Source organism: Acanthopagrus latus, chromosome 6 (assembly GCF_904848185.1).
Source record: "Acanthopagrus latus isolate v.2019 chromosome 6, fAcaLat1.1, whole genome shotgun sequence".
NCBI lineage: Eukaryota > Metazoa > Chordata > Actinopteri > Spariformes > Sparidae > Acanthopagrus > Acanthopagrus latus.
In genome coordinates, this window is record NC_051044.1 from 21,840,834 (window position 1) to 21,863,756 (window position 22,923).

General features: G+C 41.8%; 2 protein-coding genes across 9 annotated transcripts; one reads left to right on the top strand and one right to left on the bottom strand.

Annotated features, from left to right (window-relative positions):
* Nucleotides 1-1,334: 1,334 nt before the first annotated feature.
* myl9b (myosin, light chain 9b, regulatory) lies at nucleotides 1,335-11,524 on the bottom strand. 2 transcript variants are annotated; one of them, XM_037100726.1, is made up of 4 exons: nucleotides 11,385-11,524; nucleotides 2,334-2,537; nucleotides 1,713-1,874; nucleotides 1,335-1,630 (listed from the first exon to the last, which is right to left on the bottom strand). In XM_037100726.1, the coding sequence occupies exons 1-4, from the start codon at nucleotides 11,401-11,403 to the stop codon at nucleotides 1,455-1,457; spliced, it is 561 nt and encodes a 186-aa protein (XP_036956621.1). In that variant the 5' UTR covers nucleotides 11,404-11,524; the 3' UTR covers nucleotides 1,335-1,454. The 2 variants fall into 2 exon arrangements, with proteins under 2 accessions (XP_036956621.1, XP_036956622.1); XM_037100727.1 differs by lacking the exon at nucleotides 11,385-11,524 and adding an exon at nucleotides 6,179-6,335 and having other exon boundaries at nucleotides 1,455-1,630.
* On the top strand, nucleotides 9,189-22,782 carry LOC119020925 (phosphatidate phosphatase LPIN2-like). Of its 7 annotated transcripts, none has more exons than XM_037100723.1 (21): nucleotides 9,189-9,281; nucleotides 13,389-13,589; nucleotides 13,684-13,779; nucleotides 13,867-14,138; nucleotides 14,484-14,591; nucleotides 14,744-14,855; nucleotides 14,987-15,818; nucleotides 16,151-16,244; nucleotides 16,614-16,801; nucleotides 16,914-17,007; nucleotides 17,152-17,221; nucleotides 17,433-17,525; nucleotides 17,836-17,894; nucleotides 18,298-18,333; nucleotides 18,768-18,918; nucleotides 19,020-19,168; nucleotides 19,302-19,388; nucleotides 20,313-20,465; nucleotides 20,559-20,673; nucleotides 21,083-21,186; nucleotides 21,316-22,782. In XM_037100723.1, exons 2-21 carry the CDS (start codon nucleotides 13,398-13,400, stop codon nucleotides 21,464-21,466), a joined length of 3,156 nt encoding a protein of 1,051 aa, XP_036956618.1. In that variant the 5' UTR covers nucleotides 9,189-9,281; nucleotides 13,389-13,397; the 3' UTR covers nucleotides 21,467-22,782. The 7 variants fall into 7 exon arrangements, with proteins under 7 accessions (XP_036956618.1, XP_036956615.1, XP_036956614.1 ...); XM_037100720.1 differs by lacking the exon at nucleotides 9,189-9,281 and adding an exon at nucleotides 11,868-12,159 and having other exon boundaries at nucleotides 14,747-14,855; XM_037100719.1 differs by lacking the exon at nucleotides 9,189-9,281 and adding an exon at nucleotides 11,874-12,159 and having other exon boundaries at nucleotides 17,839-17,894.
* The last annotated feature ends 141 nt before the right edge of the window (nucleotides 22,783-22,923 follow it).

The window sequence follows — 22,923 nt, forward strand, 5'->3', positions numbered from 1 at the left end:
TGATGAAGTTAATGAGAGTTCTGGAGTGTTACTCTCACAATGAGGGATGGTTTAAATGAATTTAACTGCCTTATTATTGTTATGCTCATATGTATTTAGTTAGCATTTACTGTAGCTGCATCTATTATATAATTTATTATTCATATGCAATCGGTTAGTTATTTACATCATCAGTTATATCAGTATATGATACAAGACAAGTATATCATACAGTGCTGTCATACATGTCATTTATGCATTTTACGATTGATTAGAATTTGTATTCAAATTTTTTAATGGAATCTGCATTTACATGCCCTTTCCAAGTGAAACCACTGAAATGCTTTTACCACACACTGACACTAATGTTGTAGGTGAACATTAAATAAAAAATTAAATGAGCAAATAACATACAACTGTTAAAATTAAGTTTTAGATCCCCCTACTGGCAAGGAGGCCTGAGACATGTGCCTAGAACTTAAACATAAGTTAGTGCAGTGTGCAGGTAGTGTTGAGTACAGGGTAGGACAAAGAGTATATGCATCGTTGAATTCACAAACTAATGATGCTGACTGAAGTAAGATATAAGTATGTAAAGTAGGAGAAAGAAAACGTAGACGAGTTCAAAGGCATGAATAAACTTTATTTGCCTGAGCGATTTCAAGACTCAAATCCTTCCACAACACAAACATACCTGATCCTTCAACAAATACACACAACCTCAGACTAAAAGCTCTAGTAACCGTTTCATCGAGAGGAAGGACTCGTCACTTTTAATAAAAACAACCAGAATGAATTTTTTTTTTCTTCCTTTATCCGACATACAGGGAGATGCATTTTAAAGACGAGGAGTTTCATCGCAGTGCCTGTGCGGGTGTGATGGCTAATTGGCAGGAGGAGGTAAACATTGCTGGTACTGTGATGAAGCACTGAACGCGGCAGTCCATAAAAAAAAAAAAAGAAAAGAAAAACCACGCGCACACATACATGACATTTGATGCATCTCAACAAAAGTCCAGCCAGGTTCCCTGCAATGAGCTGCGGCTGGACGGCAGCAGTAGCTACGAGAAGCAAATACACCTCACTTCATGGTGACCCTCAACGATGATACAAGACCTAATAATGCAGGTAAAGTATTTCTGCCGATTCCAAATGAATCCCAAGCTCCCACCTTTCACGTGTAGAACAATATAAAGGTACACTTACAGCCTTTATATATATGTATATATATATATATATATATATATATATGTGTGTATATATATATATGTGTGTATATATATATATATATATATATATATATATATATATATATATATATATATATATATATATATATATATATATATATATATATAAAAAGAAAAATACATTGCTGCATACTATTCTCATTCAATTTCTTTCAAGGCCCCTAAAGGTAGGAACAAGGGACTGATTTGTGGCGCGGTATGTGTTTGGGCGGTCGCTTCCTCCCTCTACTCATCGTCCTTGTCTTTGGCGCCGTGTTTGAGAATGCGGGTGAACTCTGCGTAGTTGAAGTTGCCCTTCTTGTCGATGGGTGCCTCGCGGAACAGCTCGTCCACCTCCTCATCTGTGAAGCGGTCGCCCATGGTGGTCAGCAGCTCTCTCAGGTGGTCCTCGTGGATCACACCTTGGACACAGACAGCGTGTGAGACAAAGTTCCAAACACACAGCGATTTGCGCTGGCGCCATTTAGTTCACGCCGGACTCACCAGATCCCTCCTCATCAAAGCAGGCGAAGGCGTTGCGGATGACGTCCTCGGGGTCTGTTCCGTTGAGCCTCTCTCCAAACATGGTGAGGAACATGGTGAAGTTGATGGGCCCTGGTGCCTCGGCCATCATCCCCTCCAAGTACTCATCAGAGGGGTTCTTACCTGAGGGAAGGACATCACCATTACTAAGGCTGGGTAATATATCCATCTTACATCATTATGGTGAAATGGGATTATATATCTTCTGCGGTCTTCGTGTTATGATACAGCGAAAGTGTTGTCTTTTCCAACATTTGGAATTGAAGGGTTAAAAAAGAAAAGTCCAAACTGAATCAGCAGAGGCTAAGTTATCCTCACTCTCAGCTCCAACAACACTTTGATCCTACATTTCCCATAATGCAGCACTCTGTGACCACATTTAAACACCCCACTACTTGCTTATCAGGAAACCTCTCTGTCACGTGTTTCATTTCAAGCTGAATTATCTCTCTCTTGGCAGAGCTACACAATCTAAACCTCAGGTGGAGAATAGGTGGGGTGTTCTTTCAAAAGCAGTGTCAAGCTCTACTCTACTCCACTGTCGCCATAGAAACAAAGTGGATCGAGACGACGGTTGCGTACCCAGAGAGGCCAGCATGTCGTGCAGATCCTCCTTGTCGATGAAGCCATCTCTGTTCTGGTCGATCATGTTGAACGCCTCTTTGAACTCCTGGATCTGAGACTGGTCGAACATGGCGAAGACGTTGGAGGTGGCCCTCTGGGGGCGCTTCTTGGTGGTCTTTCCCTTGGCACGCTTGCTCGACATGGTGGCGGCTGGACGTGGACCTGTGCATATTCAAAAGACATGAGCCACGGATTAGATTGTAATGAAGCTGCGCCATCAGGGATCACAGAGATGCTTTTGATGAATACAGATTTCTGCCTGAAAAGATGGCTTGGATTTTATTTTACATTTCAGTGTTGAAACTGGAGCTCAGCATCCATGTAGCTCTTTCATATCTGTCTTTGTTTGCCCCCAAGCAGCTGAATATTTTCCCTTCTCTCTCTCTCTCTGTCTCTCTCTCTCTCTCTCTCTCTAGGGAGAGAGAATCACACTCCTCCTGAATGTCGGCTACAGTGATGGGTGTGAAAATGACATGTCTCCACTGTGCGAGCTGCAGCTAACTTCAGGTCCTTCCACAATTAGACCCGTCACTCATGTTCAGGTCTGCTCTGGTGCTCTGAGATTGTGTTATACCCAGCGGGCAGGAGCAGGTAAGCATGGCTGGTGAGTCACGTATGACATGTGACATCACGCCCTGAGTGGTGCTGAGGTGATGTGATTACTGTAGGTGGCACTAACCAACATGATAAGAACACCCAGGCGGGTGAGCTTTGTCAGCTGTACCACAATTCCGGGGAAAGTTATGACTCATCCTCCAATGCAGGCTACTGTGTTTAGTCGTACGCTGGAGAGCTGTAACGTGAGATGGTAGTACAGTGTTAATCGTGTCCAGGCGAGTCACTTCCTCTCAATTATTTTTGCAGCCTTCATTCATACAGACGAGTTTCACTGCGACAGTGCTCTCCTTTTCGCGAATCACATTCACACCTGGAAGCTGCTCAGTACACCTACAGTCTGGTCTTCCGGCCACTGAGCAGCTTCACTGGAGCAGCTCGGGTTGATGGGCCTTGCTCAAGGGCACCACAGTGGTGGTGGGGATGGAAGGGCAAGCGCTGCCTTTCACTTTCCCCACCCAGATTCATTCATCAGGTCACAATCTCGCCATTCTAACCTTCACTGCCAGATTGTAAGCAATTAAAGTCTATGGCGACTGAAATTTCCTCAAATAAATATAGACTTTATTAAGGACAAAAGTCAGTATACATGATTTTATATTGATTAAAAATTAAAGGCCAAGTGTGTGGGAATTAATGGCATCCATCATCCAGCTGAATAACCCTCGCATCATATTAGCCTTCCAAGCATGCAGGAGAAACTACAGTGGCTGCAAAAAACACTAAAACCCCTCTCGAGATTGGTTTGTCCCATCTGGGCTACTGTAGAGACATGCCATACAACATGATGGACTCCTGAATTAGAGGCTACCTCTGTCAATACAAAAGGCTCATTTTGAGGTAACAAATACAATGATTGTTAGTTTCAGGTGATTCATAAGCCAATGAAAACACTTTTAATTGCTATATCTGCCGACAAGATAAATCCTACACACTGGACCTTTAGGAATGTTGATTACCTGGGTGGTCAGGTGAATAAGACTATTAATCTGATACCTAACAACTTCAATCAGCAAAGGACCAAAGTTACCACAACCATGTCTGTACTGGAATAAAAACAAACTCACATATTTACTACACATTCAAACACACTGCAATGTGTCTCTGAAAGTCAGAAATGGCACTAAAAAGAGAGCGTATTCAAAAAGAGATTTTCCTGTTTACCGTGAAAATTTGAATACAGATCTGCATTTTGGCAGCAAGACACACATCTGCATCCATGTGTTATGGCTTCGCAGAAGTGTAGTCCAACACTTCTAAATAGATTTTCAGCTGTCATATATTTTCCAAGTGCGCCATCTGTGTGACGCTGTCTGTCATGTGTCTCTGTGCCTGTCTGACTCCCACAGGCTTCACAGTAAAGCTAATGAAGGCGAGGCAGAGCAGCTTTGCCTATCTCTTTATCTCAAATCTTCCTCTGTTTGACTTTATAGAGTTTTATTCCTCTGCTGATCTCTATACAAACGAATGCTGCTGTACCACTGAGGCACAGTTATAGATTTTATTGTCAATGCAAATTATTAGTATGACAGCCAACCTGTTCGGTTATGTCTGTCTGCGTTTATAATCAATATGAATAGCTTGACTGTGCGCTGTAACGTTTACATGAAGACACTGTAGCCCAAAATGGATCTGTATGTCTGGCTTCTCCTCAGTGCAGAGGTTACAGGAAGAAGTTCGGAGCCAAACCGAGCAGTAGCTAACTTGTTCTCAGCACCAGCGGTGGTTCCACTCCTTCCTTTCCTTTTACTGCACACACATGTTGGATCTGTCTTTCCTTCGGTTTGACTACTGTTTGGCTGCATCCGTCCACTCACGCGCCAGAGAAGTGAAAGAAATCTGGAAGGTGTGTGTTGCTGGCCCGCAGCCCTTCCATTCTCCATGTCGCGGTGGCTGAGGAAGCTGGAAACAAAAACCGGGCGTCTAGCTCCAGTTCAAGGTTTCAGGAAGAGAGGAATTCCTCGATCTGATCAGGGCTTCTTTCTCTCTCTCTCTCTCTCTCGCCCGCCTGGATGGTGAAGGCTTCCCACAATGCACCACATTTCCATTGTGCAGACACTGGCAGCAGTTTAGACTGTAAGAGATTTTTTGTCAGGGTTCAAATGAAGTGGCTGCAGTTTTAACAGCCCAGTCTTAGGCCCTTGATTGCAGTTATCTCTATTGTGCATTCCTGTTCGGCTCCATACAGTAGGGTACTGTCTCCTGCTGAAGCAATCAATAAGCTAGACTGTCTGACTGGTGTCATTATTTTGCACTGTACGTTTTCAAGATGCAGGAATAGGAAATATGACTCCGGTGCTGCAGCAACAGCTCCAAATGTTCTACATTCTGCACAGAGTGAATCAACAATGATTCACAAAGAGGCAAGAGAGCAACTATTTCTGACTGCAGAGACGTCAGCTTTTGGTCTGACGTGCCTCAGCTTGGCTCGTACTGACTAATTGTATTTGTTCTCTGTCCGCCACAGCTCCTCCGTGCACCCTTTTATCCACTGAGATGACAAAGCTCCTCTGTTCCCTGTCGTCCAGTGGGAACACACACACACACACACACACACACACACACACACACACACACACACACACTCGAGCCTTGATATCACCAAACAGTGAGGCTGTCATCCCCTCGCCCTAACTCCAGGTCGTGTAGGTCACCGCGCTACTCAAGTGAAACAGTCAGGAATTCCAAACACAAACAGAGAGCGGAGTGGAAGTTAAGCTCTCATCACCTATAAAAAGACACCAGTGGTGTGTATGTCTGCATGTGTTCAAGAGTATGTGTGTGTGTGTGTGTGTGTGTGTGTGAGTGTGTGTGTGTGTCTGTGAGGTCTAAATGGGTCAGCTGCATTCAGAAATTCCTGTGTCTAATGTACCATAGTGGTGAGATGGAAGTAAACACACCTACACACATACAGTATGCAGAAACACACACACACACACACACAGGTAAAGGTGTGCGTCCTCCTCAGGTCTCTCGTCACCGGGATCAATGGATGAAAACGCTCTGCTGTAGCTGATCTCTAATCAAAGATCCACTTCAGTGGCTCTATGTAATTCTATCCTCCTCCTCACTCTCAGCACTGACAGTTCAGCATTGTGCCACTGAACTCAAGAGAATTTACACTTCAAGTACTGTCAGAACACATCTTTTTTGTACTCTTTGCGCAAAAAAACAGCTTTCTTTCTCACCTTGGCTTCAGGGAGAAAATATTCAGAAGTCCCTCAAACTCCTTTTAGTCTGGGTCCGACACAGCAGTGCGAAAGGGAAGCAGGCAGTCCCACTGGAAAGTTTGTTTAAAGAATCAGACTCCCAGTGGGCCCCTCCCCTTTCTGCAGGGGCCAATGGAGAGGCGGCCATGTCCCGTACAAAGACATCCCAGGCCAGGCCATTTCTCCATACAAGGCAAAAGAATGCACAGGCTGCAGCCTGCTACTGCCACAGACGCCGCTCGGGATGTTTGGGAAAAAGGCAGAAATGACAGGAACTACGATAAGGCTGCCTTATTTAGAGAAAAGGGCCCTAAACATTTAGAAGTGGCTCCGCATGGTGGAGTGTGGAGACATGGGGGGAGAGCTGTGAGCAGATGCAGAGCAGTTTTTGAAGGCCTGTGTTTCTGTTTTAAGACTATGGGCTTCCTTAAATAGGCAGCTTGGCCGGTCACCACCGGGGCTTTGAACGTACAGGGAACACCTTGAATTATGTCATGGGGGTAACATCTGTTTAGTGGTTGCTCACACTTTTTGTCATCATGCTTTATTGAAGGAGCCCTGAGGAAAACCTACTTGACAATGTATTCAGCGTTGTATTCAACAATGTGCTCTGGCATATTGAACAGATGTTTGCCCTTAAAAAGTTGTTTGTTGTTAATTTTGTCACTTGGAGTTTGACGCTTCCGGTGCCGCTGCCCTGCTGGCGACCCAGACTTATGCTGCTGCTGCTGCTGCTTTATGCCTTTCTGCCTTTCTTGAAATTCATCTGTGTCTACCCCTATTAAACTTATAAACAAAGCAGCTTGACGCTGTGCAGTGGTTTCATGGTGGTTTTTTTTTTGTTTGTTTTTTTACATAATGGCGTGTGTTCAATACATGTTATGTGCAATTTATTGTTGTGACTTAATGTGTAAAAGCCTCATCTCCTTATTCTGGCAATGTATTGTCTGTGTTGTGTCTTTAAGGTTGGAAATAACATTTTACAACAGCTGTCATTTATGAAGACTAAATGTATAGTTCATTGGATGTTTGTACTTGTACTTTTTGCACTTTTAATAACAACTTGACAGTAATTAGTTTTAAACATTATTTGCAACTGTACAATAAACGATTACTTAATAAATGGTTTATAGAACGTTATTTAATTGTTTGTTGCCAGGGATTTTACTGTTTAATTAACTAAAAGTTTACCATTTATCAATGTTATTATGAAGTGTTACGGGTATAATAGGCTACATGAAATGTGTCAGCATGTCTTTATTTGATTGTAAAATCAACAGATTATAGTTTTCTACATGCCTGAAGGCATCTGTCCTCTCTCTGTTATTCTTGATAGATGTACTGGGAATATCTGATATTTAGATGGATTTTATATTAAAAAATTTTTTTTTAAAAAAAGCACATCGTCTGTTTTTATTTGTTCAGTTGTGACCATAGAATATTGGTCTTTTGTAGAGAATACATTAGGGAAAAGTAGATGGAGAGCAAGAATGGAAGAGTCCAGGCAGAGAAAGGAGGAGTTTACTGTTTACTGAAGCTCAGTGCAGGTGTAGTGATGCCCTCTGCTGGGCCACACTGGTCATCGTTTCTGATATACTGAAAACTCCTCTGAACGATAATGAGGGGAAAAATGATGTGGGACGGCTGTGAAATAGTTTGGACTGGCTGTTGTAAGGCACACGTATGATGGGTTAGCAAATATTCTTATCAGTTCAACATGAGCGCATGCAGAAACTTCCTCATGTCCTAGAAAAAACGAACTGGCCTGTTCGCAGTTATCTCTTGCTGTCTGTCCTGTATATTTCCTGAAAAGTACTTTTCTTGCAAACTCCAAGAATATATTTTAATGTGAGTAATTGACATCCAGGATCAAACTCATCTAACAACATGACCTCCAGTGGATTGGTGAATGCAGCAACACCTGAGTATGAATCCTGTTCATGGGACAGATGTTTATATATAGACAGCTTTACACCATGCATTTTCCATTGACCCATATTGTGTCTCCATCTGTCTACTTTATCACTATTGCCTCAGGAGTTCCTGAACACCACCATACTCTTCCACTAGATTAGGTTAAAGACAATTTTGGTGGTTGACACCTGTGGATTTAGTAAATACAAAGGTTTACAGCTGGACACTGAATATAGTCAAGCACTCTTGTCTGTGCCTGCTGTAAATATGTTACCTCTTTGACCTTAAACTGACCTTAAAGGACAACATGATTTCATACTGTTTTACTTTGTTTCTATTTGGTGGACCCTGCCACTTGTCGAGCAGATAACAGTTTCTAGGGGCCTTATTTTCTGCTGAGAACAGCTTGTTTATTCAGTTATGGAAACTATGGATATTTTTAAGTGTGTATTATTACCTCATTAATATTGTAAATAGGCCTATTGAAATCCTGCATTTGAATTTCTACTCCAAAACCACATAGTGCCCCTTTAAAAAATAGAGTTCGTCACCCAGCAAATGGAGGATGAATAAGGGGTAGCTTTTTAGGCTGTTTTGTTTTGTTTGGCTTTTGTACATGTTTTGTTGCTTTGCAAATGAGACGTTGTATTAAACTTTACATGTCTGTTTCCAGGGTTTCATTACTGCTTTGTTTTTGTTTTTTAAACAATATTTTAATTGATTGACACATATTGTTGATTTAGAAGTAAACAATTACATAACTGACTAAGATAATAAAAGATCATATATAGAAACTGCTTTGTCTATATGATTAATATGATATGACAAGAGGCTCTGTCCATTGAAGAAGTGCCAGTCAAACATCCTAAATCAATGTTTGCCAGTTAGCCGCAATATCTAATGAAATTTTAACAGAGCTTGTTATTTGTAAAATATTATTATGACCGGCTTTTATGAATATGATGATGTAACAAAAATGAAAAAACCAAAGGATTACTGCTTGACTGAACGCTTTGTTTACTTAATTACCCAAGGGGCGGGTCGTTTTTTGTTTTCCAGGTCGCTCATTGGCTGTCGAAGGGATTGTCTCATGTTTTGCGCAGGCGCAGTGTACTAGGAAGCATCCAGGATGGCAGTTGTTTTCTTAATCTGAAAAGGCTCACGAAAGGTAAGCTGCTGTCTCCTCTCTCTCAGCATCAACACAGGCGGAATACACCGACTGTAACTTCTTCAACAGTCGTAGAAGATGTTAAACAGCCACGACTGGCAGAGTTGTGTCAATTTATAGGAATACTTTAGACTCGCTGTCACTTGAGCATCGCATTTACTGAGACAAGTCGTAGAGATGTTTGAGCGCTTAATTTGCTGTTAAACAAAGCGAATTCTTAACGAAGTTCTGAACGGTGAACATGGAGCCACAAGCTGCTTCATAAAGACGGCGTGTGTCTAATTTTAAAGCGTTTTAAAGCGTGTAAGTGAGGTTAACATTAGAGCAGAGGAGCTTTTTTTTCTTGCTAGTGTTTGAGTTGTAGTGAGTTTCACTGACCAGCACTGGATTGCGCCATACGATGACACCTTTGCGGAAGTTGTCTGACTGTGTGACTAATCTCTGGTTGTATGTGTTAGACATGTGGCAACACACGGGTCACTTCTATTGAATACAAATGTATTTAAAATCTATTTTACTTTATATATATATATTTTTAAAAATCCCGTGGGAAATTGTTACTCTTCCCCTTCACCAAATTCCCAGTACCCTGGGGGACAGACTTTGTCCTGTCTGAATCAGTGATGAAGACAGAGATTTCATAATCAGAAAGATCTGATATAACAGAGATGTAATTAGTGACCCCTATGTGTATGTATGTATGTATGTATGTATGTATGTATGTGTATGTGTGTGTGTGACTCTGCTCTGACACAATATTCAGTAAAAGTCTGGACTGCTCTTTCCTCATACTTGGCAGGCTCTTCTTCACATTGGGAAAGCGTGGGGACCATCCACCAACCAAATGCTTGTACAATATGCAAATGGTCACTGACTGGTGGACCAAAGGTTAATTTTCAATCCTGTGTGTGAATGAATGACTCACTAAATGGTGTGAAATGACGTTGAGACAGTCAGTTTATCAGAAGCCATTTTGATAAAAGATTAAGGTATAATCAACAAAAGTGTGAAGAGATTTGCCAATTCACCATTCAGAACTTCTTAGGAAATTTGTGTAATTTCAAACATTTTTAAGTCTTAGATTGTTGTCACTTGTGATTGGATTTTTTTCAGTATTTCCTAGACCAAAATATTAATTGATTAATAAAAAATAAAAAAAATCTATGAAAACAATTGTTAGTTGCAGCCCTGATGTCAGCGTCATCAGTTTGAATTCTTCGAATTCGAGGACCGAATGCTGGGTGACGAATGTGGCCAGTTTACCCATGAGGGATAAGAGTAGGAATATGTTTAATCCTTTAGAAACAATGTGCTGCAACAGATGGAAACATATGATCCTTTTCAGGTCTCCAGATTAACTCTTTACACTGGTGCACCCAACCATAGCCAGCATTTTAACTGGGGTTCTTAACATTATATAAATGATTGTAAAACAGGAAAACGGGTGCAGATGTTTGTCTTCATTTAAGGCACAGCACGTTTGACAGCAAATCACAGTAGCCTCAGTTGCTTAAAAGAAATTACAAAATGATGATGTTTGACAAATGATGATGAGTTTGCTTGACAAACTCAAAAGGTTTAAACCTAGTTTTAAGACTATAATGTTTTCCCTTTGATACTGTATGTGTAAGACTTGTGAAAGGATTTGTGAATTTGCTTTGTTTTTTGTTGTTTACCTATTATTATGTTACCAGCTGAATATGAAGTGCACCGGTATGACCATTAAAATGTTTAGCCCTGTTTATGAAACAGTCATTAGCGCCCCCATCTTTCACCTCTGTCATTCTTCTCCTGCCCTACATTTTGTAATCACCCAACCATTGTCTACTGGGTGCTTTTGTCCTCTCCGCTTTTTAAATAAAGCTGACCTGTCAGTTTCAGTAAAGTATCATTCTAAATCACACACAGATACAGAAGCCTGACTGGGACCCAGAAAGAGGTGATTCACATCAGAGGGCCACAAGCTACACTCTCATATTTTATTTTAGGCTGTTGGATCAGTCACATGATAGGTCAGAGTGGACATTTGATTGTTTGTTTTTACTGCACAACATGCCTGATCATCTACATCATTGCTCCTCTGTTTTGAAATTTAGGGCCTACCTTTATGTCGAGTCCTCATCCAAAAGCCGCACAGACTGTAAAATCCATCAAAATGTTCAACTTATTTGCTTGAGTTCCTCCCAAGTTGGCCCAACTTATGAGGGATTTTGCAGTGTTGGTAGAGCATGGCCACTGGAGAGTCCCCCTCATCTCTGATGGCCCAGAGAGCTGTGGTCAAGCCCAGAAAAGCTCACAGTTTGTGTGCGTGCGTTTTCATGCCAAACGTGTTTGAATAGCCTGCCCAAGCCTTTCAGAAACTGCTGGTCTGGCTGTCATGTGCAGTGCAAGTGGGGAAGTATGAATTCAGTGTGACAGGAGTGTGTGCTTGTGAAATGGTGTGAGATAGAGGAAGCATCGGTGTGTGACTGAATATACTGGGACTCTCTCATGAATTGCTATATTTTGTGTGCTAGCTCAGACCAGAGAGGACTCTAGCGCAGTCATCTCTGATGACCGCTGATCAAGTGGAGAGTCTTATTTAGGTTAGCAGTTTATAATCGACTGCATTTGTAGTTACAATTCACTCATCAAGGCCAAAAACATGTAGCCTTACATCTACAGACACGGGGGGAGGGTTGAGTTTTCTTCGGCAGCTGAGAATCCTGGGGAATGGAATTTACATGGTCCTCTGGTGGACATGGAGGTAAAGTTTTCTTGAGACTGTTCCTGAGTTCCTGTGGTGGACAAAAAGCCTTTATAGTCGTGTTCTATGGCGGAGGGGAGGTCAAGGGAGAGCAGCCTGGTTGGGAGGGGACATCTGCATCCTTCAATGTGGGTAAGACACGACACCGGTAATGTGGACTATGGACAGATGATGGTATAGATTCATTGTAGAGATGTGTAGTCAGTCAGTCTTGTGTTTTCAGATCCTGTCTAAGTGTAACTTGCATGTTTTGTGGAATTTTTCCCCAGGAATGTAAATTGGTTTATTGGCTGTGTTGTTTCCATCATAATGGAAGTTCGTAGGCTCAATGTGAATGATCACGATACATCGTTTTTCTTTGTGACCCGTTTGGTTACAAAGTTGTGTCAGCAAAAACAAAACATTGCTGAGCTGTCGTATTGATTTCTCTATCTTTATGTGGTTTAACTGGCTCTTTTTTTAACCAAAAAACTGGAAATTCACATGAACTACAATGAAAGTCACCTGCCCTGGCCTGGCCTTCAGTTATTTGCAGAATGAACATTTCTTTTCTTCATCTGAATTAAAGTTGTGTGACTAGGTGATATGCTGTGATAGTATTTCTTGAAAGAAGTGCTGTCTAGATACTACACAAGGAAGACAGATAACATACACATCTTCAAACTCCATGAGACCGTCTTGTATTGTTTATGCAGGTTCAAACTAGGCCAAATGTGATGTTTACAGTGGCCTTTGGCAAAGTTTGACTTCTTGACTTCCTAATGCTGTTGTTGTTGGACATGTTCTGAGCTGCTGAGGAAAGAAGGACACACAAAAATTGAAATCATTTTATTGACCCTTTGTTTTACAACCTCACTTTTAATGAACTGACTATTAAAAATGAACAAGAGTTTGTGGTATCTCTGGTCTCAATTGGCTATTAACGTGATCAAGATCTGATTCTAAAGGTCAATGTGGTTTTGTCAAAACAATAGAAATACCTTCCACATAATGTTTGATTTTCCTCTGCCTTAGATTCAAGATATGTTAATCTTTTGCAATACATTGGGTTTTATAATGTAGGCGCTCTGCTGACAGGCAGATGAAGCAAAATGTGCTTCATTAAGCTTTTAACATGATGTAGTAAATGTATAATTTCTTCTCTTTGTTGCCTTCTGCCTTTTAGTTTGGTTAATTGGATGGCCATTATAATGAGAAGCTGTAATTCTGTAAAAGCGTCTTTTATATTTACGATAAATAGACGACATTATTGATTGCTGCTTACATTGTGGAAGTAAAAGGACGAAGGATGAAGCCACCGACAGCAGAAAACAGCGACTGCAGACACTTTCTGTTCTCACTTCTTGTTTTGTTGTCCGCAGTCCCAAACCATGAATATTGTTGGCCAGTTGGCGGAGACGGTGTTTGTGACTGTGAAGGAGCTGTACCGTGGCCTGAACCCCGCCACACTCACCGGAGGGATCGACGTCATTGTGGTGCGACAGCCTGATGGATCGTTCCAGTGTTCCCCCTTTCACGTCCGTTTCGGCAAGCTGGGTGTGCTACGCTCCAAGGAGAAAATTGTGAGTGTTTTCGCTTGAACTTCAAATCTACTCAGTTTTCTCTCTCTACTTTCTCGCAATTCTTTGACACAAATGTGCTTCACTGTGATTTTAGGTGGACATTGAGATAAATGGGGAGTGCGTTGACCTGCACATGAAGCTGGGTGACAATGGAGAAGCTTTTTTTGTGGAGGAAAATGAAAACATGGAGGTAAGAAGACCAACATTTGTTGCCCATAGGCTTCCTGATATTGTCTGTAATCCATCATTCCAAACTTTTTCTTCTTTCGCCCAACAGTCCGAGGTCCCTGCTCATCTCTGCACCTCCCCGATTCCTCTTGAGGGCCCTGAGGAGATCGAGGAGACCGCTGAGGGATCTCTCGTCGCTGGGTCTGGCACTCGCAGAAAGAAACGCCGTCGCAAGCGCATACGTTCTGACACTCACCTGAGAGAAGAGGCCAGCTCGTCATCAGACGAGAGAGAACGAGAGAAGGAGTGGGAGAGAGAAAGTGATCAGGCCGGCCAGGAGAGCCCTATTAAGGAGCAGCCCATCACACCGCTGCAACTCAGGTCAGTGATTTGAACAGAGAATACTTTTCGATTTTTCTTTTTTATGTGAACGAACAATCTAAGACCCTCTTAACCAGAATAATTTGTAATTCATTTTAGCACAGTTTGGTGAATGTGCCACTTTATTTCAGTGAGATGGTTACCATTCATTTCACAACGAAGGACAGCTGCCGCCTGAGCAAAACCGTTATCAGCTGAAAACTGCTTAGAGCTACATAACGTGGTGTTGATTTCAGTTGGTTTGTCAATATGTGCAACCCTCGTATCGTTTGTTCAGTGGTTCAGTGTTCACACCTTCAGAGTTAACATAGTAGTGAAAAAATGTCTTCTTGCATGTTTTTAAAGTAAATCAGTGTACTACTCGATGTCTGAGGAGCCAAATGAGGAGCAGGGCGCCACGCAGACCAGAGACACACATCCACACTCAGATGGAGAGCAGTCACCCTCTGAAAAGTAAGGAATCTTTACGATAAATATATATAAATTATAAATGTGTTTGTACTGAGCAACCTCACTGAGGCACTGCCAGCTGACATTGAAGTCATTTATTCCGATTTATTAAGTGACTCCTGTCCTTACATGAATCCATCTTTATCTTTATTTAGCAGTGTGTTCCTCAGCCGGCCATCCTCTCCTAAGAGTGATTCTGAGCTTCTGGTTAAAACCCAAGAGTCGTCTGGGCCTCAGATGGAGTGGAACTGGGGAGGTTTTCCAATGGTACGGCAGCACAAACATACAAACGCAGATGCAGATGCAGATGTGCTTTCCTTTCCTGCTCGTGCTGTATATTTGAGATTGTCCTGTTGACACACTGTCTCAAACTATCCTCTCATACCTCCTCCTCACAGCTGTGTCAATCTGAGAGGACACCAGTGGAGCTGCAGCGCATTCCCCCCTCCAGCAGTTCTCATTTTCGCACCATTGAGAGACAGGACTCCTTCGACATGAGCTATGAGCCTGTGATCAGCTGCAGCAGAGCAGGCAGTGTAACGGTGGTCAGGCCACAACCCAGGACTCAGTCCCTTGATCTCAGTAGCCTTGCTATGCAAACCACGCCTTTGTCCATGGAGAAAAACTCTCATATTTCCCATTCCACCCCCAGTGACCTCTCAGAGTCACGTGCACCACCAATGAAAACTGTTGTAGACACACAGACACTTGAATGCAGATTAGGGGAAGAGGAGAACTCTTCTTCTCATTCAGCTAATCCAATCGATAGCACTGATTCTCTTGGTAGCCAAGAAACCACAAGGACTGCTGAGCATATTAACACCGTGACAGACATAATTGTCAATGGAAGCAAAAATAGAGTCGTCACCGTGACAGAACCAAAGAACTCACAAATACTTCTCATCAAAGAGAGCAAAGACTGCACAGTCACAGCAACAAGTTCAGGTAGTACAGACTTATCAGACCCACAACAGCAGAGTGCCTTATCAGAGAGAAGTGAGCAGGGTGCCACTGGCAGTGCCCCTGTCAGTGAGGGCGACAGTGGGATAGATCCCACTGAGGTAGTGGAGGAGGAGGGTGGACCTGAGGGGTCAGCAGGAGCCTCACTGACCCACAAAACCACACTGAATGCTGAAGGGAGAGACGCCGACTCCAGCTGGACTGCTGCAGAGGGGTTAGCTAACTCTCCTGAGGCATCCTCCAAAGTGGAGCAACAAGACAAGAAGAAAGGTGAAGTGTTTCTGAAACTTTCTCATTTGGGTTACTTTTTTTGCATTCTTACACTCAGGGTGTTTAAAGGGGACATAGCGTCTGAGGCGCTCTGTTCTCAGTAGCAGTGTTTTCTGTGGGAGAGAGGAGCTCCTGTTGGTGCAGACTTTTTAATTTTTGAACTTTCAAGATCTTTTACATGCTGAGTGAACCTGTATAAAACACTGAAGGAAAGGACAAAAGAGTTTAATATGTCTCCTTTAAAGTCTCATTTTCGAATTTGCATTAAGATAACTGCGTCATCAATTTATGTCAGTGCTCTTTATTTGGGTTTGTGTACCGTTTTGTTTCAGGTAAACGTAATCACCACCTGGGACCAACAGGTATTTACTTGGATGATCTGACCACTTTGGACCCTGAGGTGGCAGCACTCTACTTCCCCAAGAGGTAAAAAGACACATAATGGATATTTTTCCCCAAAAATATTCAACCCCCACCTTAAAAACAACAGAAATATGTGTGTGGGTTTTTAACACTTACAGATGAATCTGTAGTGTCAACAGCAGAAACCCAATGAGCATGCTGTTATCTTAATTTTAAATAGTATTAATTGTCTCTTTTTATCAATACATACATACAGTACTTGTTCTCTATTATATATACTCATTTCATCATGCAACATAAATAAAACAAGGCAAAGAACACACATAAAGAACCTTACATAAGCATTGTATATAAGAAATACATTCCTATCATATCATAAAATAATGCCAATCACAATCATAACAAATAAAAGTGTGTCTCTTGTCCCTGCAGTGAGACAGAGGGAGCGTCTCAGCAGGGGGCAGAGCAGGGCTCCTGCTCAGGCAGCCAGTCCCCTCAGTCAGTTGGCAGCGGGGCCATGGACAGCGGTACTGAGTACCTGTCAGACTCCACATCCTACAACATGGATGTCAGCATGTCCCTCTGTGGACAAGAGGGGGACACCAGCCATATCACTAAAGGTAAGTGAGAGTGAATCTGTGCTCTGTGTCTGCAGTGTGTACGGGTACATGCAGGAGTTCAGGTTCTCCTGGTGGTGTGACACCATATGTCATGTTGCTGTCTTTAATCCAGAGAAGTTTATGGAGCACATTGTGACGTACCAGGACTTTGCCAGCAATCCAGGAATCATTGAGGATCCAAGCCTCGTCATCTGCATCAACTCCAAGTAAGACATGAAATTAGATATTTGTTTACTTGTACAATTTGACTGTTGTCTTTGTATTTAATTAAGAGGATGTTGTTAAAGTAAATGGATTTCAAACCAGTCCATGTCTATGATTGTTCATCATCTGATTTCCCTCTTTCACAGCTATTATAACTGGGCAGTGGCTGCTCCAATGGTCTTGTCGATGACAACGTTTCAGAAAAACCTACCAAAGGTATTTTACTGTTTGTACACTAGACCTCAACAATGTTATTTAATCGGTTAATGTCCACGTCCAAATATTAATAAAGCTTCTCTCAGAGTTTCTTTTATTTATTCACAAGTTATTAGGTGAAGACAGAAAAGAGCTTAGTTACATGTCATATGTGAATATGATGACTGGACTAATAAAGTCATTGGCTTCTTTTTGTGTGTGTGTTATTCAGAGTACGGTCGAGCGGCTGGTGAAGGACAAGATGCCCAAAAAATCTGGACGGTGGTGGTTCTCCTGGAGGAGAAGAGACATGGACAATAACCAGGTACATTTCCTGTTAATGGTTATTCACAGAGTTATGATGGTGTGTCCACGCAAAAAGACATGTTACGTGTTTGCACCTGCAGTACCCCATCCATTGTTCCTGACAGGGTTGTCCAGGTGTGGCTTTGTTAGCTAGGTTTGGTTATAACGCTCGGTCAGTGGAAGACATTAGAGGAATAAAGGTGGTAGAGTGTGAAATGATTGAAAGGTTAGATCAGAAGCAACTGGTCACTGTGTGGTCTCTTTATAAAAACCTGCACTGCCCCTTGACATTTCTGTTGGATACCTGACAATGTAACCTTGTTTTTTAGCAGAAGAACTCAAAGGATGAACAAGAGGAGCTGCTGGCGAGTGTTTCTTCCACAGTTAAGTAAGTGGTGGCGCCCTTCTTACAAATAATCTAACACAAGATAATAAACCTTATAAATCCTCACATCTGCTTTCCAGTTGGGTGTTCTAATCGACAGCTGTTCTGCTGGTTTCTAATGTTTGAGTTTATTTAAGGACATTCAGACCTATTGCTTAAAACATTAGAGTGGTTTTAGTCAGGGCTGTCAATATGCCGAAGTTTTGTTGTTTATTCGTTTGATAAATGAAAAAGAATTCAAGGAAAGTGGTGAATATGGCTGCAAGCAGCAGCAAATGAGCGTAGAAATTGTATCTTTCATCTCATCTGCCTCGTTTGCTTCTATTGGTTTCATCAAAACATCAAATTTAGCATTTTGTGGGTGGCCTAAATCATGTCAAGTGATTTTTATTTTTCTATTTCTAAGAATACTGTATGAACAAACAGAACAACAGAGGACACGGTAAGGATAAAACACAAAACAGTCCAAGTAGACCAATTACAGCTGTTGAACTGAAAGAATGGGAAGAAATTATTATTATATACGCTATCTATTTATTTTTTCAAAGTCAGACAGTTTACTGTACTTATTGTATCAATTCAAACTCTCATTACGTAGTTTACCATTGCACCACCAGAGTGTGCCAAAGCTTTGTCCACACACATTTAATATTCTTAAAAACAATAGTCATGACACTCAGCCATGAGTAGCTAAGACAGCGTTTAATAAAATTAAAGACATCTGATAGCCAAAAAATTATACAGATCACCAGGTGGAATGTTTTCTCATTTTCATGCAAAGAATTTGATACGATTATTATAAGAAAAAACAAAAAAACAGACCGTGACAGAAAAGCATAATTCAAAAAGTAAGTTGGATGTGTGCTGTTTCTCCAGAGCCACGTTAGACGATGTAGACAGTGACGAGGCGGCGGGCCTCGGCCGAAAAGCCATCCTTGCTCCCAGCCTATCAGCAGAGACCCTCAACACCACCCAGTGTATAAACCAGATATACCGCAAATCACTGCGCCTGACCTCTGAGCAGATAGTAAGAGACACACACACTCATACACCAACATCACAGACTTTACTCTGCTGCTATCTGACCTTGTTGTGATTTTAGCTAACGCTGTCCTTTCTCGTAACCAGATGCAATTAAACTTGCGTGACGGAGCTAACAAGGTGGTGTTCAGTGTGACCACGCAGTACCAAGGCACCTGCCGCTGTGAGGCGGCCATCTACCTGTGGAACTGGGATGATCGCGTCGTAATATCAGACATAGACGGCACCATCACGAAGTAAAAACAACTGCAGTTCATTGCACATTATGGTGTATAGATGGTCAAATAGACGAGTGGATGTGAAGATGGCATTATGTGAACTCACATTGTGACTGTATCATGAGTGGTTTTCACTGTCTGTCTCCTGCAGGTCTGATGCTCTGGGTCATATTCTGCCTCAGTTTGGAAAAGACTGGACACACAAAGGCATCGCCAAGCTCTACCACAAAATACACCAGTATGTCAGAGTCCTTTTTGAAAAATATCATCAGCAGGCAATCTAAACTTTCACATGCATTATTCTCACCATTACAAGTAAAAAGCAGATGAAATGTATCCACTGATGACTTCATTGTGATGTCACTGTAGTTGACTGTCTAATCTATGCTGCCAGATGTGTGTCCTGATTTGCGCCTCGTGCTTGTCAAACAGCTGTTTGGTTAATTGAAGGAAGACTCCTAATCTTTGTTACACAAATCTAGAGAAACAGAAGGCGTTGGGCAGTAACAGAATGCATGTAGTCAGGATTGCAAATAAGTAACCAAAAACAGCCCAGATTACATTTGAAAAGACGCATAATTGGATTACATTTACATGTCCAAGCATTTTTTTTCTGTTTGATTACATCTTGAAAATCCGACAGGTTTTTTTTTACTTCTAAACTGCAGCGTAAAAATACACACAGTACACCTGTAGTCTTACTATATATAGCAAAGGAGAAAAAGAACTCATTTTTGTTGAAATCATTTTTGTGTACTGAATTTAATACTGGATGTGATATTCTCAATGATTCTGAAGTCTCTAAAGGTATTCACGATTGCATTGTTTGTAATCAATTGGATTGGAAGTTAGTAATTACAAAAATTGAAATGTAGTTTTATTCTGTGAATGCCTTTTAAGTTAGTCCAACCAAACCCTCAAAACAGGATAGAAAACATGTTTAGTTTAGTTTAGTTATATATTTTGCACAAAAACACACAAGTAATGAGGATAAAAAAATCATAGACAGTGCGGGAGGAGGCAGAAAACCCTGTAGGCTTATTTTAAGCCTAACCTAAATAATGTTGAGATATCATAAAACACATAATAAACACAAATGTAGTATTGATCATAGAATTCAGGGGCTTATGAAGTGCTAATATGGTCGCTTCTCTCTTTGCAGAAATGGCTACAAGTTCCTGTATTGTTCAGCGCGAGCCATAGGTATGGCTGGCATCACTAAGGACTACCTGCAGTGGGTGAATGACAAAGGCACTGTCCTCCCTAAAGGCCCCGTACTGTTGGCTCCCAGCAGCCTCTTTTCGGCACTGCACAGGTACAAATGCTACTATTGTAACACTCCACAGGTTGTGTCCTACTAAGACCGATATCCATTTTGACCATGAACTGTTTGTCCTGACCTGCACAGAGAGGTTATTGAGAAGAAACCTGAGGTTTTTAAAATCGCCTGTCTGAGTGACATCAGGGACCTGTTCAACCCAAAGAGGCGGCCCTTCTACGCGGCCTTTGGCAACAGGACTAATGTAAGCAATGCTGCCGCCTGGCTTCTAATACAGCAACAGCATTCAATAATGGGTCTGGTGTAAGTCATGTTTCCAAATTGCATATTTGGCAGTGACTGTAACGTCAGGATTTGCACATAATCCTAAGAGAGCAGAGAAGAAAAAGACCACACCCATGTGTCTGTTAATGTTTTTTACCTGGCATTCATTTAACATGCACATCCAGCGGGTAGAAATGAGGCAGGAGAAATGTAGAAGTACAGTCTGGCTGACTTGTGGGTATAAAGTAAACACTGGATTAATGATTGACTGTAGATTAGTGCTGCAACAGCCTAACAATCTTTTATTGGTACATGAATACTGCAGAGGTTAAAGTGACACTGAAGCAAGTCTGTGTAACTCTATTGTTTTGCTGCCCTTGATTCTGCAGGATGCATATGCCTACAAGCAGGTCGGGGTGCCCGACACCCGGTTATTCACCGTCAACCCGAAAGGAGAGCTCATCCAGGAGAAGACAAAAGGGAACAAGTCCTCGTAAGTGTGCATGAACGACTGGACCCGACAGACTTTAATGAGTTTAAGTGGTTTAGTTCACTTCTGATATTTCACATGTGCGTATGTTTATCACTTGGTTTGTGAGTCAGTTTTGTGTGTGTTCTGCAGGTACAGCCACCTCAGTGAGCTGGTGGAACATTTCTTCCCCATGCTGTCTGTCGAGGGCAGCACGTCCTCTGCTTTTGACTGTCCTGACTACAGCAGCTTCTCCTACTGGAAGGAGCCTCTGCCAGAACTGGACCTGGCTGCACTACTGTAGACACACACGCCCACAAAGATTTACCAAAAACACACACACACACACACACACGCACACACACACACACACACACACACAAGCACATATACTCTTATCTTGGTTCTCTCCCTTTTTCCAGTGTATTTCCAAAGGATTTTTCCCAGTAAGCCAGAATGTTGCCTTTATTAGTCCTGCCGACTGTCGTGCCTGTTTTTATGAGACACCAAATAAACTGGAACGGGGAGGGGCAACTGTCCAGTCTTCCAAAGGCGGAGCCCAAATGATTTCATTAAAACATATGGAATACACATTTTAAACATAAATGGGTAAAACATTATTCGTCATTTAATTTCAATTCTCTCACACTGACAGACTGTTTACACAGTATTGTAACATGACACAACTGGACAAATATGCTTTGGACTGTTTCAGCTTTTTGTTAACGTATCATTCCAAAATCTGTATTTAAACAGTGTAACGGTATGATAACACATTTCAGCTCCGAACACTTACCAAAAAACACATTTGTGCAGAAGTTGAGCTGTGTTGGATGCCAAATGTGCCTGTTTTCTCTGACTGATCTGGAACTATTCTGTTTACTGCTTGAAGCTCAAACAGATCCACACACACACACACACACACACACACACACACACACATACAGAGCTACAGCTACATGACAAAACTTATGCGTCTGTATGTTGTTGACACCAGAGAATATATTTGGACCTAAGTGTCATGGGGCTACACATACCAAGTCTCCAAACACAGATTGAGAATGTATTCAGAATGCTTTGTTTTATTTAAGCGCCTGTTTTTCACCCTAACAAGAAATAGGACAACTGGCTGCGTTTTTTTGTCAAGTGTTTTCAAATTTCATTTGACTCACCTGACCTGACTGTTAAGTGTTTGAAGCTCTGGATGAGATAACTGCTGGGTCACGCCTGCAGACAAACACAGAGTGAGAGCTCGTTCGAAGGGACAGTAGCATTACGTTTGGCAATAAGAAGCTAATCTGAGCATCTGATGATTGTGAAACTACAACATGCACATCTACACTTCCTTAAGGTGCGACACTACCAAGTTTAGAAATGTTAGTACTCTACACGACTGCATAGGTGGCTCAGACTGATGGTGTCGTGTAAACAGACCTCGGAGGGGAGGGGAGGGGGGTACACAGTAGTTTGGCGCTGTGCCTTTCTGATATAATGACACTTGTATTTATTATTTTGGCAAATCTTTGTTCATCCAGCTGTGTGTGGATGCATTGGAGCTGATGATTTTGCTGTTACTTTTTAAACTTAATGTATAGAAATATAAAATAATTTAAAACACAATGCTGCCTGTTTTCTTTCTTTTAATGTGAAATAATGGATTTTTTATGTCATCAGTATATATGTGTGTGTGTGTGTGTGTGTGTATATTCTTTTTGGTACTTAAATTTGCACAAGTTAAATTTCAAATTGAGTTGACTGCAT